The 14,729-nt window shown below is 38.0% G+C and overlaps 6 protein-coding genes across 8 annotated transcripts; 5 read left to right on the plus strand and 1 right to left on the minus strand.

The window, feature by feature from the left end:
* The first annotated feature begins 233 nt into the window (after window positions 1-233).
* Window positions 234-719, plus strand: LOC148176921 (uncharacterized). 2 transcript variants are annotated; one of them, XM_088032698.1, is made up of 2 exons: window positions 234-424; window positions 474-719. In XM_088032698.1, exons 1-2 carry the CDS (start codon window positions 305-307, stop codon window positions 624-626), a joined length of 273 nt encoding a protein of 90 aa, XP_087888824.1. In that variant the 5' UTR covers window positions 234-304; the 3' UTR covers window positions 627-719. The 2 variants fall into 2 exon arrangements, with proteins under 2 accessions (XP_087888824.1, XP_087888826.1); XM_088032700.1 differs by having other exon boundaries at window positions 234-388.
* Window positions 622-2,782, minus strand: Gen (XPG-like endonuclease). 2 transcript variants are annotated; one of them, XM_088032682.1, is made up of 7 exons: window positions 2,708-2,782; window positions 2,434-2,662; window positions 2,101-2,386; window positions 1,902-2,055; window positions 1,617-1,865; window positions 1,355-1,566; window positions 622-1,316 (listed from the first exon to the last, which is right to left on the minus strand). In XM_088032682.1, the coding sequence occupies exons 2-7, from the start codon at window positions 2,589-2,591 to the stop codon at window positions 651-653; spliced, it is 1,725 nt and encodes a 574-aa protein (XP_087888808.1). In that variant the 5' UTR covers window positions 2,592-2,662; window positions 2,708-2,782; the 3' UTR covers window positions 622-650. The 2 variants fall into 2 exon arrangements, with proteins under 2 accessions (XP_087888808.1, XP_087888807.1); XM_088032681.1 differs by having other exon boundaries at window positions 2,434-2,782.
* Window positions 2,783-9,275: 6,493 nt separating this feature from the next.
* HDAC3 (histone deacetylase 3) lies at window positions 9,276-10,939 on the plus strand. Its single transcript, XM_088032684.1, has 3 exons — window positions 9,276-9,729; window positions 9,776-10,652; window positions 10,701-10,939. The coding sequence occupies exons 1-3, from the start codon at window positions 9,525-9,527 to the stop codon at window positions 10,912-10,914; spliced, it is 1,296 nt and encodes a 431-aa protein (XP_087888810.1). The 5' UTR covers window positions 9,276-9,524; the 3' UTR covers window positions 10,915-10,939.
* A 5-nt stretch (window positions 10,940-10,944) lies between these two features.
* LOC148176924 (zinc finger CCHC-type and RNA-binding motif-containing protein 1-like) lies at window positions 10,945-11,775 on the plus strand. The gene is made up of 3 exons (XM_088032692.1): window positions 10,945-11,135; window positions 11,189-11,300; window positions 11,346-11,775. The coding sequence occupies exons 1-3, from the start codon at window positions 11,023-11,025 to the stop codon at window positions 11,760-11,762; spliced, it is 642 nt and encodes a 213-aa protein (XP_087888818.1). The 5' UTR covers window positions 10,945-11,022; the 3' UTR covers window positions 11,763-11,775.
* A 28-nt stretch (window positions 11,776-11,803) lies between these two features.
* On the plus strand, window positions 11,804-12,658 carry RpL32 (Ribosomal protein L32). Its single transcript, XM_088032695.1, has 4 exons — window positions 11,804-11,908; window positions 12,008-12,107; window positions 12,152-12,304; window positions 12,465-12,658. The coding sequence occupies exons 2-4, from the start codon at window positions 12,015-12,017 to the stop codon at window positions 12,621-12,623; spliced, it is 405 nt and encodes a 134-aa protein (XP_087888821.1). The 5' UTR covers window positions 11,804-11,908; window positions 12,008-12,014; the 3' UTR covers window positions 12,624-12,658.
* A 256-nt stretch (window positions 12,659-12,914) lies between these two features.
* On the plus strand, window positions 12,915-14,234 carry D1 (D1 chromosomal protein). Its single transcript, XM_088032696.1, has 3 exons — window positions 12,915-13,005; window positions 13,544-13,672; window positions 13,724-14,234. The coding sequence occupies exons 2-3, from the start codon at window positions 13,571-13,573 to the stop codon at window positions 13,946-13,948; spliced, it is 327 nt and encodes a 108-aa protein (XP_087888822.1). The 5' UTR covers window positions 12,915-13,005; window positions 13,544-13,570; the 3' UTR covers window positions 13,949-14,234.
* The last annotated feature ends 495 nt before the right edge of the window (window positions 14,235-14,729 follow it).

Below are 14,729 nucleotides of genomic sequence, written 5' to 3' on the forward strand. Positions count from 1 at the left end.
CGCACACGCGAATTTCGTGAAAATAATCGATGAACGAGTCGACATTTCTGGGGTCAAAACGCACGGAATTGATGGATTTCGAGGAAGCAGCTCTTGTGCAACAATCCTACACTAAATTAACGCTAAATTTCGGTAAAAACTTACATTTTTTAATGAAAATTGACAACACCCTCAATAACGAAAGAACACACTTCGGCCGCCAGGTGGCGTATTTGACAGCTGACATTTGACAAACGTCAAAGTCCCTAAATCACATAACCTCAAAAAGGGGCTATCTGAAATTCATGAAAAATGAGTGTATTCGATGGAGTCTTTCGGAAATTCGACCACGACAGAGCCACCTGCATCGGACACATCTCGTGATTATAAATACCTCATCGTCCCTTTGGTAGTAGTGTTTATCATACTAATCTTATCAGCCCTTGTAACTCGTCCTTTTTGGAAAAGCTACGTCTGTAACGAGCCTTTTCCAGGTCTATCTGATGGCGCGGAGGAAGCGGCGGCTTGCTGTCCTAAGACACAGCTTGATGGTGTTGTACGAGTTTGATTCTAATGAGCAGGAATGGGAGTCTCTGAACAGCCATGACAATCCCAACTACACAGGGTTCAACAACACTGCGGTTTGATAGTATTATTTATTTGCACAGTATTTAGTCTGACTCGTCGGAGCTGTCACAGTATTCACCAAGAGTCTTTTCAAATAAATCGTTTTCTGTTAATTCATTGACAAAGAAACTACATCCCAAGCCTGGGGGCACCGGCAATGCCCTGCTCACGATCTCATCGACAATATCGGACACCTCCAAGTCGTTCTCGTCGCCGAAGTTGCTCTGATCCATGTCAAAAGAAACGTTCTGGCGGGCCTTCTTAGGAGTCGACGCTTTGACTAAGAATCTCTCTAAGTTAGTCACCTTCTTCTTCTTCTTCTGTGGGGCCCCAATAGAGACATTCTTCATTAACTCATCGATTTCATCAACCTTTTTCCGCCGCTTGGGTTTCTTGGACTGTTCAAACGCCTCCACTAAATCTGGATAAGCAGCCCCCACGAGACTTTGGGGCTCTATACTCGACCACAACTTCTCCAGATCCTTTCCCTCGAGCTGCTCCCCAGGGATCAAATCTTGGAACTGGCCAAACTTGTCTTCCCAGATGATTTCATAACTGGCCACTCCTTTGGGATTCCGCCGCTTTTTGATTGTTTTGGGGGCCACACTCTTCCCATGATGGGGGTGGAGAAGCTGCCATCGTGTTAAAATCGGGAAAAACTTCTCAAAGGCGTAGATTTCTTCCCACGTTAGGTACTTCACTGTAAATTTCTACTAAAGTGTTGGTGGGTCTGATTCTGAGGACTTACAGTGAAGTTGGCGAGGTCCGGTTGGTTCCACTGGAGGTCTAAACTAGAAATGTTACTTGTTTTAGTGAGAAACTCGTTTATAAGGGTCTCATCGGGGAAATTCGGGTCCTTTAAGGCTTTGCTTCTCATGTTGAGCTCATTCTTTATTTCAAGCCTTTCATTTTTGAATCTCGTGGAGTCACAACCCTGAGTAACACCACAATGGAGGCAACCTAAAAGAACTTGTTAATAATAAAATTCCCTACATCTTCGAGATTGGTACCCTTCTTTGCATGGGATTGGACTTTCCCCCTGTGCCCACAAGAAGTACATAGACTGGTGTCACTGATTTTAGCCTCCATTTTCTCATACAGAGTCGTATTTTTCCATGAGCGCAACCGAGGGAGGATCTCATGATCGCCCATTGAATTAAACAGTTTTATAGCAGAGTCTTTCCCAATGCCGTGAACCCCCTCGCAGTAGTCGCTTCCACACAGCAGCGCCAAAGCCACGATCTTATTCCTGCCAAAATCTACCACTTTATTGAACCCAGACTGGGGTTACTCACTCAAGTTTTGCTCGGCTTTGGCGATATCGTACACGTCAACGGAGCCCCCTTTGGCCGCGTGGTTGCCTTGCTGAGATATAGAAAAATTCCTATAGACAACTCTGGCGCCGTAAGCGAAGCAGTCGGAGTCCTGACTGATAATGCCATCAACTAACTGTTTGAAATAATTAATAAAAAAAAGTGGAGACTGGTAAGTTACCCTGTCTTCATTCAAATGCGCACAAAGCGCCTCCGCTTCGCCCTCTCCCTTCACACACGCCAGCCCCATCAGTCTTAACATCTCCTCGCATTGTTTGAGCGTGTGGTTGAACCTCGAGCGGTCTTTCCATGTCTTCACGCCGTCGGTTTTCGGTTTTTGCCCCTTGAATTGGAGGGCGTTTCTAGCGGCTATAGTTTTGTATTTAAGCTCGGGGGCGCGGCCCTCAAGGACGAACACGACGCTCACATCCATGAGAAGGAGATAGCAAGTTCGAAAGTACAAGTTTCTGTAAGAAAAAGTTAGAATTTCAGAGTAAAAGATTCAGTACCTAACCTTAAATACATGCGGGGTTGAACTGTGTATTCGGCGATGTTCTGGGATTCACATACCCAGCAGGACAAGTCCACGGCCACTTTTTTCCCCTGGAGCTCAAACAGAGGCTTTCTTTCGCAAAAGGGGGCTAAAATCGTCCACAAGTCTTTTACGCCCATTTTGAAAAGTCTGGGGAGTTTTGCTGGCAGGTTGGCAGCACGAGGTGTCAATAATTTTCGCTTCTTCGGAACTACAACAAAATTAACTTTACTTCGAAGCCTTCAAAGGAGCTTACATTAAGAGTCCGGTAATCATGCAGAATCGGGACCTGAAAAATGACGGCTGACATTTTTGACAGCGTTCGGGTACAGACGGCCTGCAACGTTGCCAAATCGTTTGAGTTTAGAGGTGCGGTTGCATGTATAAAGAGTTGTCTAAAGCAGGTTGTTTATAAAATAATTCCCAGAAGAAGAAAAAATAATAGCGTGAAGGGATTACTCACTTCTTGCCACATACATAAATCAAATCTAGCAACCCTAATTTTAACCGCCCAATAAAACCCGGTTTCTCAATTAAGATTATTATAATTTTGAATTTACTTTTGATTTTTAAAATTCGTTAATTATTGGAATAAATGGACTCCGTATGAATTAATAGATTGTTCTACAAGTAATGAAAAATGCTGATTTTCGAATGACTACAAAGGGGTTGAATTAACGAATGCAGCGAGTTAATTAACTTTTCACGAGCTGAAAAACACTTTTTCTTACTACTATTTTACTTAAAACAGACTTTCAAACGTAAATTTTAATTCAAATTATAACAAAAATGAAAGGATGGAAGGGCGAAATTATTCTGAACGTTAATAAAATTTTTCGTTTGATTCCTTTAAACACTACAATTAAACATTACATCTGCAATTGGTAGTGTTTTTCCACTCATCGTGCAATTCGATAGAAAAAGAATGTTTAAGCGTAAATTTGTTTTTTTGAACGAATGTTTTTTACTAAATAATTGTTATTAGATGAGAGACATGGCTCTGTATCTCACAAATTGGGGATTTAGTTAAGTCATTACTTTGACAAATTAATTTTGACGGTTCTTGTCTTGCGCTAAAAATAGTTAGGGTTTTTGAAACTTTTCTCCTTTCAGCGTAAAATAGGATAAAAACACCGAAGTAGTAAGTAACAGCGTTGTGGGTGTGTCAACCAGAAATGTAATCAAAGGATGGGTCTGAACATCGGCGATTTTTGGGCCAAACAAAATTATTATTACTATTATTAGTAGAATTACATTGTGGCATTAGCTACGTTTCACGCGCTCGAAATCACAGTTTAAATTAAAGAAATGTTTTAATAAATTGGTTGTATATTATAAAAACACCAAAATTAATGACTTTTGTAAATACTTGTAAGTTTAAATTAAAAGAAAAGTGATAAAATCTTTTTAAAAAACATGTTTTTAACTAGAGACTTAAAATTTTACATGATGTGTTTATTTTAATTGCGTAGCAAAAATGGCCATAAACACCGCAAAATATCTAAGACATTCTTATGGATTATAAAATTCTCTACAAAAAAGTCCGCGATGGACCTACTCCAAAATGCATGGTTTAGGAATAAGAGAAGTGAAAAATATGACATTGTTGCAGAGCCTCTTTTGGATTTCGCGCTGGCTTATCTGCTCAACTAAAAGTGAAAAATCACATTTTTTAACAGGAATGGTCAAAAACATTTTGCCCATAAATTGAATAGCTACATCAATTAAACGAATATTCTAACTAATTTCAGTTTTAAGAGTTTTTTGATCGTTTTTTTTTTAAATTATACTATAGAGATTTGAAGATGTTTAGATATAACACCTAATTATTATTATCATTATAACTGAATTTAGTTTTATAATCTTTATTTTAATGTGGCTTGAGGGCAATAATCAGTGTCATAATTACGCCATTTTAAAATTGCTAAAATATGATTCAATGCTTCTAATGCAAGCGCGCGCACAACAAACTATTTTTGCAATTATAATATTGCAGTAGAGTCCAGGGTTAAACCATCATTGGGTTACGAGAAGCATTAAACTGAATCCTACTCTGAACACGAAATGAGTTTTAATTTATGATTGTGGTCTCCTACAATTTTATGTGAAGACAAAGATACTGAACTCAATATACACATATCTATGTTAAAGTCATGTCCTGGCCAGAAAAGAGCGCACAGTCCATTGCTATGCAGGTGAAAAAAAAAACAACATTTTTTAAAATGTTTTTAAAAACATTTTATTATTTCATAAAAGGCACAATTTTTGTTTTTTTCTCATTTTGTGTTAAATTATTAAAATACATGGGGTTGCTTATTTTCTCACTAAAATGTTCAACAAGTACAAATAATGAAAAAATTATGGTGACAGATGGGAGAATATAGAAATAGATTTATTCTTCTAAAAGATTGTTAAATAATTAAACCTATTTGATGATCTGATTATTCGGAAGATAAGTGCTAAAAGTCTCAAGTGTCTCAGTGGTTACGTCAGAGTCATTTTAAAAACCTTAAGCCTGGAATAGATTGGAAATAAACTTGCGACACTTCTCGCGGGAGTTTTTGCTTATGTGTTTACACTGTTTGCAATAAATACTACAAGTTTCTCTCGCGAGAATCTGGTGAGTTCTGGCTTTTGCAACTTCTCACTGACCCCTTACATATTTAAAAGTGTTGCGAGCACTTAAGCAAGATCAAAAATGCAGGTATACACTGGAGAAAAAATCGCTCGCGCGAGAACTTCCGCGAGTTCCAAAGAGTCAACTTGCAGAGATTTCTCGTAAGTCTATTTTCGCCTTTAGAGAAGCGAATTTAAATTGTAGTGGGATTCAATTATGAAAAGGCGCTTAAAGTCTCTCGTTTTGCTGATGATCAATATTAACATTTGTAATATCAGGTAAGAAAGACAACTTTGCTATTTTTTTCATGTTAACAAATAAATAAGAAGCAATTATATTTTCACAATAAATTGTTTGCTAATACATAAATATTATTTCTAATTCTAATCTGGGTGATTTTAGAACAGAGTATTCACAGATAAAACAGCCTACCTTTAGTTACAAATATAATATACAGAGTGATTTTTTAAAAAACGGCAGGCGTTGTAGAATTTTTATTTATGAACCGATTTCAAAATATAAAATGGTATATTAAAACACCGAGTTTCATAAGGCAATTTATTAGGCACGAATCCAATTATAATGGATGGGTGCCTAAATGGCTTTATGAACGAGGTTTTTATATTATTTTTCCTAATTTGTTCTTGTAACAGAGCTATTTTCGCTATTTTCCAATTCGTTTTCAGTGTTAGAATATCCATTTCGATACGGAATGTCAGAATAGCTTTGTTTCCATAGCAACTTGGGAATGTTTAAAGTACAAATTAGGAAAAAAAAGATTAAATGGTTTTTAATTTACTAAACTGATGAATTTATAATATTTCTAAATGTCTTAGAATCTTTTGGGCGATATTCAACTTTCTTATTTTAAATTGGCACCCATATTTTTTTTTACATAATTTGGAAGATATTAATTTTCTTGATGCAGAAATGTGTAATATGTTCTACTTTTACAAAAAATATTTTTAAAAATTTAAAAAAAATAGGGAAAAAAAGTTAATAAAATCTAAATGCATGGTGTCAATTGTGCAATGAAAAAAACGGGATGGCGTTTCAACAGTATTTTAATTAAATTAGGTAGATGTTTTTTCTGATTTGTAATTATTATTGTCTTTTGTTATTAATAATTTCAAAAAAGATTGCCAATCCTTTCTGTTATTTGCTCCTTTTTGACATTACAATAACGATATTGTGTTATTTGACAAAAAGCACCTAGATTTTATTAACTTTTATTACCTAAATTTTTTCATTATTGATATTTTTTTTTTTAATATTTTTTGTAAAAGTAGAACATACTACACATTTTTGAATCAAGAAAATTAATATCTTCAAAATTATGCAAAAAAAAATGGGTGCCAATTTAAAATAAGAAAGTTGAATATCGCCCATAAGATACTAAGACATTTAAAAAAAATCTAAAATCATCAGTTTATAGTAAATTAAAAACCATTTAATTTGTTCTTTAAATTTTTGAAATCGGTTCATAAATAAAAATTCTACAACGCCTGCCGTTTTTTAAAAATCACCCTGTATCATATACTTGAATATTTTTATAGGATTTAGCAGATTTTACTGTTTTTATAAAAATATTTCAGAATTTTTCTTTAGTCGTAAATAGTAGAAATTAAAAACTGTTTACTCCGAAAACCTTCGAAACTTCATTTGCCATGTATCACTCAAATGCATATTATTTTAAGCACAAAATTATAAAGTACTTTTGTGTTTGCTGAACGTATTTTATCTATCAATGAATAAAACGTTGTTACAATTTACAGCATTACCTTGCATGCCGTTGTTATTGTCTATATGTATAATCATTCTATTGCAATTAACAAATAATGTTTGTTGATATAGTCGTATGCGTCGGTTAAATTATGATGTGAAAAGTTATAACAAATCTTATTTCTTATCTTATTTCAAATCTTATAGCGCGCGTTCATGGCATATTGGATTAGTCGCACGATACGCGATGTAGGTGATTAACGCTTGGCCCACGGCACGACGAAAAGTGCTCAAAAAAAGCTAATTGTGCTTAATTTTTAGAAAAGCATTTTGGAGACCATTTTGTAAACGATTTTTCTTTACAAATGTGTGTTTATATTTTAGTTTTAGAGTTTGCTTATAGGTGATCTCGAGTTATACCCAAAATCTCACTTTACAAAAAAAATTAATCCGTTGTAAAATCAACAAAAATATTGAAGAGGACCATTTTCTATGTTGAATATGAAGCGTCAGGGAGTATTGTTTATATAATTTAAGGACTGGAAATACTAGATCTCGAGTTATAAATTTTGCGCATTTTTAACCATATTTAAGGTAAAGAAAAAATTCTGATATCGATTTATAGATGTTATTGGTACTTTACTAAGCAAAGGTACATCATTACACAAAATTGATGTAAGAAATAATTATCCAAACCTAAACGAAAGTTCAGAACCAATCTTTCCCGTGCAGCCGTAACTAGAACAAAAATTAAAAATCGACTGCGGATAATGTCTAGATTTCCAAAATTGATAACTGAATGAGTTTTGGCAATTTGAAAATTCTTGATTCTTGCGCTGTAATTTGCCAAACTAGAATGTTTGTAAGACAAGAACTATAAATACTTGAACACTGTTAAGATTTTGACAAAAATTTAGAATTTGGAAAATTGGAATTATTATTCTTATTGATAATGCATTTCTGTATTTTTTCGCCTTCTTAAAAACAGCAACATGCAGTTCAAATTTTTTTAGTAAAAGTTACCATTCGTATTTGTTTAACTTCCAGTCACCTATTAACTGTAAGCATTCTTTGTGTCCATTTTCAACAATTTATCGATAAACTCTACAATATATTGTGCCTAATATTATACGTATAGAAAAGTAACAAATTATGATTACAGACATCAATTTTAAAAATTCAAAATTCGCGCCAAAATGTTTACTGTTCGAAAGGTGTTTCTACAATATGTCCCTACACAAAAACAATATTTTCCATCTTTTCACATTACAAGTGTTATCAAAAACCTCAATGTATTATTAGCACGCTTAACAAACGTCCTTAAAGCTGTGACACTGACAGTGTCAGTGTCTTGAAGCCCGACATTCGGATTTTCAAAGCATACTGGCCATCAATCGACATTTTCGAGTTCGTCCTTGCGCCCACGGACTAATCGTCGCGGCACGGCGCCACCAAATAAAATTCAAAAAAAAATAAAAACGCTACATTATTTAAAATCTACATCTGTCACAACTTTTGATAAAGGTTTCTCTTTCTAATTATGTATAAATATACAATTTTTGGCGGTTTTTTACATTTGTTCAAGTTTTAAAGCCGAAATTAATTTTTGCTCAAACAGCAAAATTGCGTTCAAAATTGAGGAAACTAAAAGATGGGACCATTTTGTACGACTAAATGGTTTTAGTAAACGGTATTACTTGAACATTTTAAGGTTCGGAAATAGTAGATCTCGAGTTACAGTTTAAAATTTTATTCTGTCAAAAACGACAAATCGGCTTGAAAATCGAGAAAACTAAAAGAGGGGACCATTTTGTATGAGTAAAACGAAGTAATGTGTGGTTTCGTTAATTTTTTTTAAAGTGCGGAAATAGTAGATCTCGAGTTATAAATCTTGGGTATTGCGGATGCCGTGTACAAATCACAAGGTAATGTTGAAAATGCAAATTTCTTTTAATATCTATGTAAGACTACATAAACAGTCATTATATAGCCTTTGGAAGTAAAAAAAAATTATAACCCAAATCTACCTGGAAGTTCAGACCTAGCCTTTCAATTTATTGTAAGCTTAGTAAGGCAGTACGACCAGGGATTAGCCTTTAACAACTACATAAAGTACCATGAATATCTTTAGAGTGACATTAGATTACTTATCCCCGACAGAAAAAAAATCAATTTGAGTTTGAATTTGAAAGAATTTTCACCAGTCTGGGAAAAAGCGATGTACAGTAGGTTCGATCCTCAGTGTGGAACTTTTATACAGTTTTTTCAGTTTAGTACATGAACATGAGCCGCACGTATGGTGGAAAAGACATTTTGTGTTGTCACGTTCTGCCTGAGATTATACAACCCACTATGACGCAGTCTGAATCTTTCTTGTAGTTGAGGCAACTTGGCAACAAAGCTATGTCTTCGTGCTCGATCGCAGTACGCGGGCGCATGCGCACATGTCAGGTCCCGATTGTGCATGATTACCAAGAGTTCTTTATCCAGGTGACCTCCTCGACCTTCAATAAATTTGATTTTATCAAAATCTAGTGACTTTTATGTTGGCACGTTTCGTCCTTGACAGTTGACAGCTGTCAGCTTCGCAACTAAACAACACCTCGCTTCTCGTTTGTTTATCAAAATGGGGGCCCCCAAGAGCCATGGAAGATAGGTTTTGGCTGACAAAGCGCCTAATTATTGTCCTTTTGTTTCTCTACTTTTTGTACGTGTGGAAGGAGCTTCAGGGGTAATGTCGAAGCACCGAGTATCTTACTTTTTTAACCCCGAAGTGGGGAACTTTCATTATGGAACGGGGCATCCGATGAAGCCCCACAGACTCTCCGTGATCCACAGTTTGGTTCTCAACTATGGTCTCCACAAACACATGCAGATCTACAGGCCATACAAAGCAAGTGCTCACGACATGTGTCGCTTTCATTCTGATGAGTACATTGGTGAGTAAGACAGCCCCTTTGTCTCCTCGTCATGGTTGAGTTTTAGATTTTCTCCAAAAAGTGACCCCACAGAATATCCAGGCATTCACTAAACACCTGAGTCATTACAATGTTGGTGACGACTGTCCCGTTTTCTGGGGGCTGTTTGACTTTTGTTCCATGTACACGGGGGCGTCGCTCGAAGGCGCGATGAAACTCAACAACAACCACTGCGACATTGCAGTTAATTGGTCCGGGGGGCTGCACCACGCGAAGAAATTCGAAGCGAGTGGTTTCTGCTACGTCAATGACATTGTTATCGGGATTCTAGAGCTGTTGAAGTACCACGCGAGAGTTCTTTACATAGACATTGACGTGCATCACGGCGACGGCGTCCAAGAAGCGTTTTATCTAACAGACAGGGTGATGACAGTGAGTTTCCACAAATACGGCAACTATTTCTTCCCCGGGACGGGGGACATGTACGAAGTGGGGGCCGAAAGTGGTCGCTACTACTCCGTGAACGTCCCTCTTAAAGAAGGCATTGACGATACGAGCTACTGGATGGTTTTCAAACCCGTGATTTCCAGTGTTATGGAGTTTTTCCAGCCCACAGCGATAGTGTTACAATGTGGGGCGGATTCTTTGGCGAACGACAGACTCGGGTGTTTCTCGTTGAGCACCAAAGGCCATGGAGAATGCGTCAAGTTTGTCAAGAGTCTCAATGTCCCCACTTTGGTGGTTGGGGGCGGCGGTTACACCCTCAGAAACGTCGCGAGATGTTGGACATATGAGACGTCGCTTCTCGTGGATGAACAGATCTCAAATGAACTTCCTTACACGGAATACTTGGAGTTTTTTGCCCCCGATTTTACGCTCCATCCGGAAGTTGTGACTAGACAAGAAAACGCCAACAGTCGCCAGTATTTAGACGCGATAACGAAGTAAAACGTTGAAAGAGTAAATTCCTTTTTCTAAATGTCTTATTGCAGGTTTGTCTGCGACAATCTGAAGATGTGTCAACACTCGCCCAGCGTCCAAATGCACGACGTCCCAGGAGACGCCATCCCGGAAGAAGATAAGATAAAAGAAGAAGAAGATCCCGATGTAAGGATCAGCCAGGATCTCGAGGATAAGATGGTGGAGGCAAAAAATGAGTTTTATGATGGAGATAAAGATAACGATAAGGAAGAAATGGAAACCTAGCTTAAGAATAAATTTTGTATTTGAATTTCGCGCTTTTTTTCAAGCTTCGGGCATCATCGCTTGTGGCGATTATTCTCGAACGTGCTAAAATTTTCGAAAAATGTGAAAATGAGTGGCGGTTTAGTCCCCAGTAAAAGCACCGTTTATGTCTCTAATATCCCCTACGAGTTAAAAAACAACGATATCCACAAACTTTTTGAAAAATACGGGAAAATCGTAAAGTGAGTAAAATAAGGTTATGTTTATTTTGACACATTACCTTTTATCTTCGTAGAGTTACAGTTTTGAAAGATAAAAACACGAGGAAAAGCAAAGGAGTCGCGTTTGTCTTATTCCTGAAGGTCGAGGACGCCCAAAAATGCGTGGAAGAGACAAATATGAAAGAAGTGAGGTTATGTCCCATGTCAACAAACTCTGACTTTGTCTTGTAGATGTTCGGGAGGACAGTCAAAGCGAGCATCGCGAAGGACAACGGACGCACGACTGAGTTCATCAGGCGGAAAGAGTACCCCGATAAGAGTAAATGCTACGAGTGTGGTGAGGAAGGACATTTGAGTTACAAGTGTTCAAAGAATATCCTTGGGGAGCGAGAAGCCCCCGCTAAGAAGATCAGGAAGAGGAAGAAGAAAGCCCCCGGTTTGACTCAGGAAGAAAAAGACTATTTCGAGAGCTCTGACTCTGACGACGAGACTTTGAGCGCGGCGATTGCCTTAGAACGCGAGAAACAAGAACTTGAAGACTACCGGTACAAAGTCGCCACGGGGAACTACGAGAGCGAGGACCGGGAGCCCCCTAAGAAGCTCATCAAGAAGAGCGCCTATTTCAGCGATGAGGAAGAGAGCGATTAAATCATTTGAAATTCTAGAGACTTTTTTTCTAGTTTAGTAACTTTCACGTGTTTACGTTGGTAGCGATCTTTCTGTCATTTGACATTTCAGGAACGTGTCGGAGAAAACAAGACACGGCCCTTCATCATCTAATTTAAGACCAATCTGTAAGTATCGAGTGAAAATTCATTGGCGAAGCCCTAAAAGACACTCATCACAGTTAGTTTCCGGTGATAGTTTCATTAAATTCTGTTTTTTTTTTACAGATTAAAAATGGCGATTCGCCCTGTTTATAGGCCCCAAATCGTTAAGAAGCGAACGAAGAAGTTCATAAGACACCAGTCTGACCGCTATGGGAAGCTCAAGGTACTTAAATAAACATGTTTTGGCGGTTCTAACCTCATTTTTAGCGCAACTGGCGTAAACCGAAAGGTATCGACAACAGAGTCCGCAGGCGCTTCAAGGGGCAGTTTTTGATGCCCAATATTGGTTACGGGTCCAACTCCAAGACGAAGCACATGCTCCCCACAGGATTCCGCAAAGTTTTAGTACACAATGTCAAGGTAAGACTCCATCAAACTCACTGATTTAAATGGGGGAACCTTACCATGATGTTTGAGGTAATTTGCGACTGAACTGTCGTGTCGAAAAGTTTCTGCTGAGTTAATTTCACAATTTCCGGGGTCTCAGTGAGGTTATTTGAGCTAACACGTTTGTTTTCAGGAGTTGGAAGTCCTTTTGATGCAAAACCGCAAATACTGCGCGGAGATCGCTCACGGAGTTTCCTCCAAAAAACGCAAGGAAATCGTAGAAAGGGCGCAACAGCTTTCCATCAGAGTCACGAACGGGCACGCCAGGCTGCGCAGCCAAGAAAACGAGTAATTTAAGTTGTAAACTTAATAAACAGTTGTTTCGTACTTTGTTTTTTTTTTATTTGAGGTTATGTCAATAGAGTGAAGTTGGTCCTTATAAACAATTGAATGTTTTGACGTTTTCGGGAATTTCACGTGGCGTTTGTTGTGTCGCCTCGAAACGATAAATTATAAATCAGGGGGGAGGTGCTTTATTGTGAGTTGATTTTAGGGGGTTTTCAGGGGGGGCAGCGTGAATTTAAAAGAAAATCCGTTAGAAAAGACAAAGATGGTGTTTTGTTTATTTTGCTGAAGCCTGGTTGTGATTGGTGGATAGGTTTTGGCGCGTACATGCAGCGCCGCCAGCGGAACGCTTCGGATGTACGATCACTGGTTCGTGCTCTCTTGCTTTGGTAAGTCCATTTTACATCGCCCGTTAAAAATTAATATAAATTTGTAGAATTTTTGTGGAAAACTAGATAAATCAAATAAAAATAATAGTTTTTTCGCATGATTTTACTGCGTGCTCGTTTTTTCCGTACGATTCGTAGTATCAGAGCAATTAATTCCCGAGTCGAATTTTATCGAATAATTTGCCAGCCATGGCCGCTTCGATTTCTGCAACGAAGCTCGGCGTCTTCAGTTTCGCACTTTGAAAATTATTTTCTCGGGTTTTGTTCGGCGAACTTTGAGGATTCTTGCATGAAATTAAAGAGGATTTTTGGTACTTTTAGCGGGGACGGTGGCTCGCCACCGCTGATGCCGCCTTCTCCCGGAAAATATTTGGGTGTTGCCGAGAATTTTAATATTATATTATTTTGAGTATGGCGCGCGCGGGTCGACAATCTTTCGAATACCGCCGCTCGGATTTCGGCCCCCTTTGACGCGGGAGAGGGGAAACCGACGCTTCCGGTCCCGACGTGTCTTTTAACAAACTTTTTCTTCTTCCAGGACGCTTTTTAACTAATCAAAATCAAAATGTCTGACGACGCTGCCCCCGCCAAACGAGGCCGCAAAGCCAACGCAGAAAAAGCGGAGAAGAACGACACGAAAGCAGAGTCCAAGAAGAGACCAAGAAAAGTACGGCGCAACTATTTAATTTTTTTTTTGGTAACTTCTCTTTGTTCTTAGGAAGTGGCGAAGGTCAACGATGCCGACTCGAACGACGAAGGCTCTGCACCCGTGAAACGAGGCCGTGGAAGACCAAAGGGCTCCACTAAAAAGAAGAGCGCTCCGGCTAAGCCCAAGGCGAAAGGCACCGGTCGTCGCGGAAGACCGAAGAAGGAAGAAACTAAAGACTCTGGCGACGAAGACGCTGAAGATAACGACGCCGGGGAGGAAGAAGAAGACGATTAAGTAAAATAAGCGCAAATGGGGCGACTGTCCATTTCCCGTTCATTTCCGTTCCGAAAACGTTACTAATCATTCCATTGTAAACTGTGCCATCTCATGTATGTCTTTTGTCTGTCACTAGTCGCCCCCTTTACTGTAAGAATATTTTTAAGTTGTGTGTATGATATTAAAAAGTTAGATATTTTTCTGAATTAGGTCGAATCTCTGTAACCTGGCGTCTCACTGAAATTAATGTTATATTAGTCTTGTGAACGATTGCTTTAAGTTAATAAAGAGAGTACTTTGAAAACCTTGTGAAACCCTTAGTGCGGTCCTGACCCAGGATCGACACAGCATCCACCACAGTTGTGAATTTTTACACTAAACAAGATGTTTGGACGTAAAAATATAAATATCACGTGTTCGTCGGAGAATTTTAAGGACGCCAATGAATTCTTTATGAAATTTAAGACCACATTTTTAACAAACACGATCAAATTTATCAACTTCTTATCTTGAGGTTTAAAGTCTAGTGAGTATCTTGGAAATCACTAATTCGCAATACCAACTTCGCGCCAAATCCCCCACGTTTATTCTCGCTCATTGACTTGACAAAATGACTTCTTTTGACCTGAATTTACTTTTTCAATGAGTACAAAAACTGTTTTTTGAGTCTTTCATACTTCTGACAACTTGTAAGTTTTTCAAGCTCAAAAAATGTTTTGAACAAATCTAAAATTTTACGTGACTTAAAAATTAAATAATAATTTTCTTTACAAGTTTTGAAAATGACGTTCAAAACTGT

This window comes from Gnatocerus cornutus, chromosome 3 (assembly GCF_029298725.1).
Source record: "Gnatocerus cornutus isolate USDA-ARS CGAHR chromosome 3, icGnaCorn1.1, whole genome shotgun sequence".
NCBI lineage: Eukaryota > Metazoa > Arthropoda > Insecta > Coleoptera > Tenebrionidae > Gnatocerus > Gnatocerus cornutus.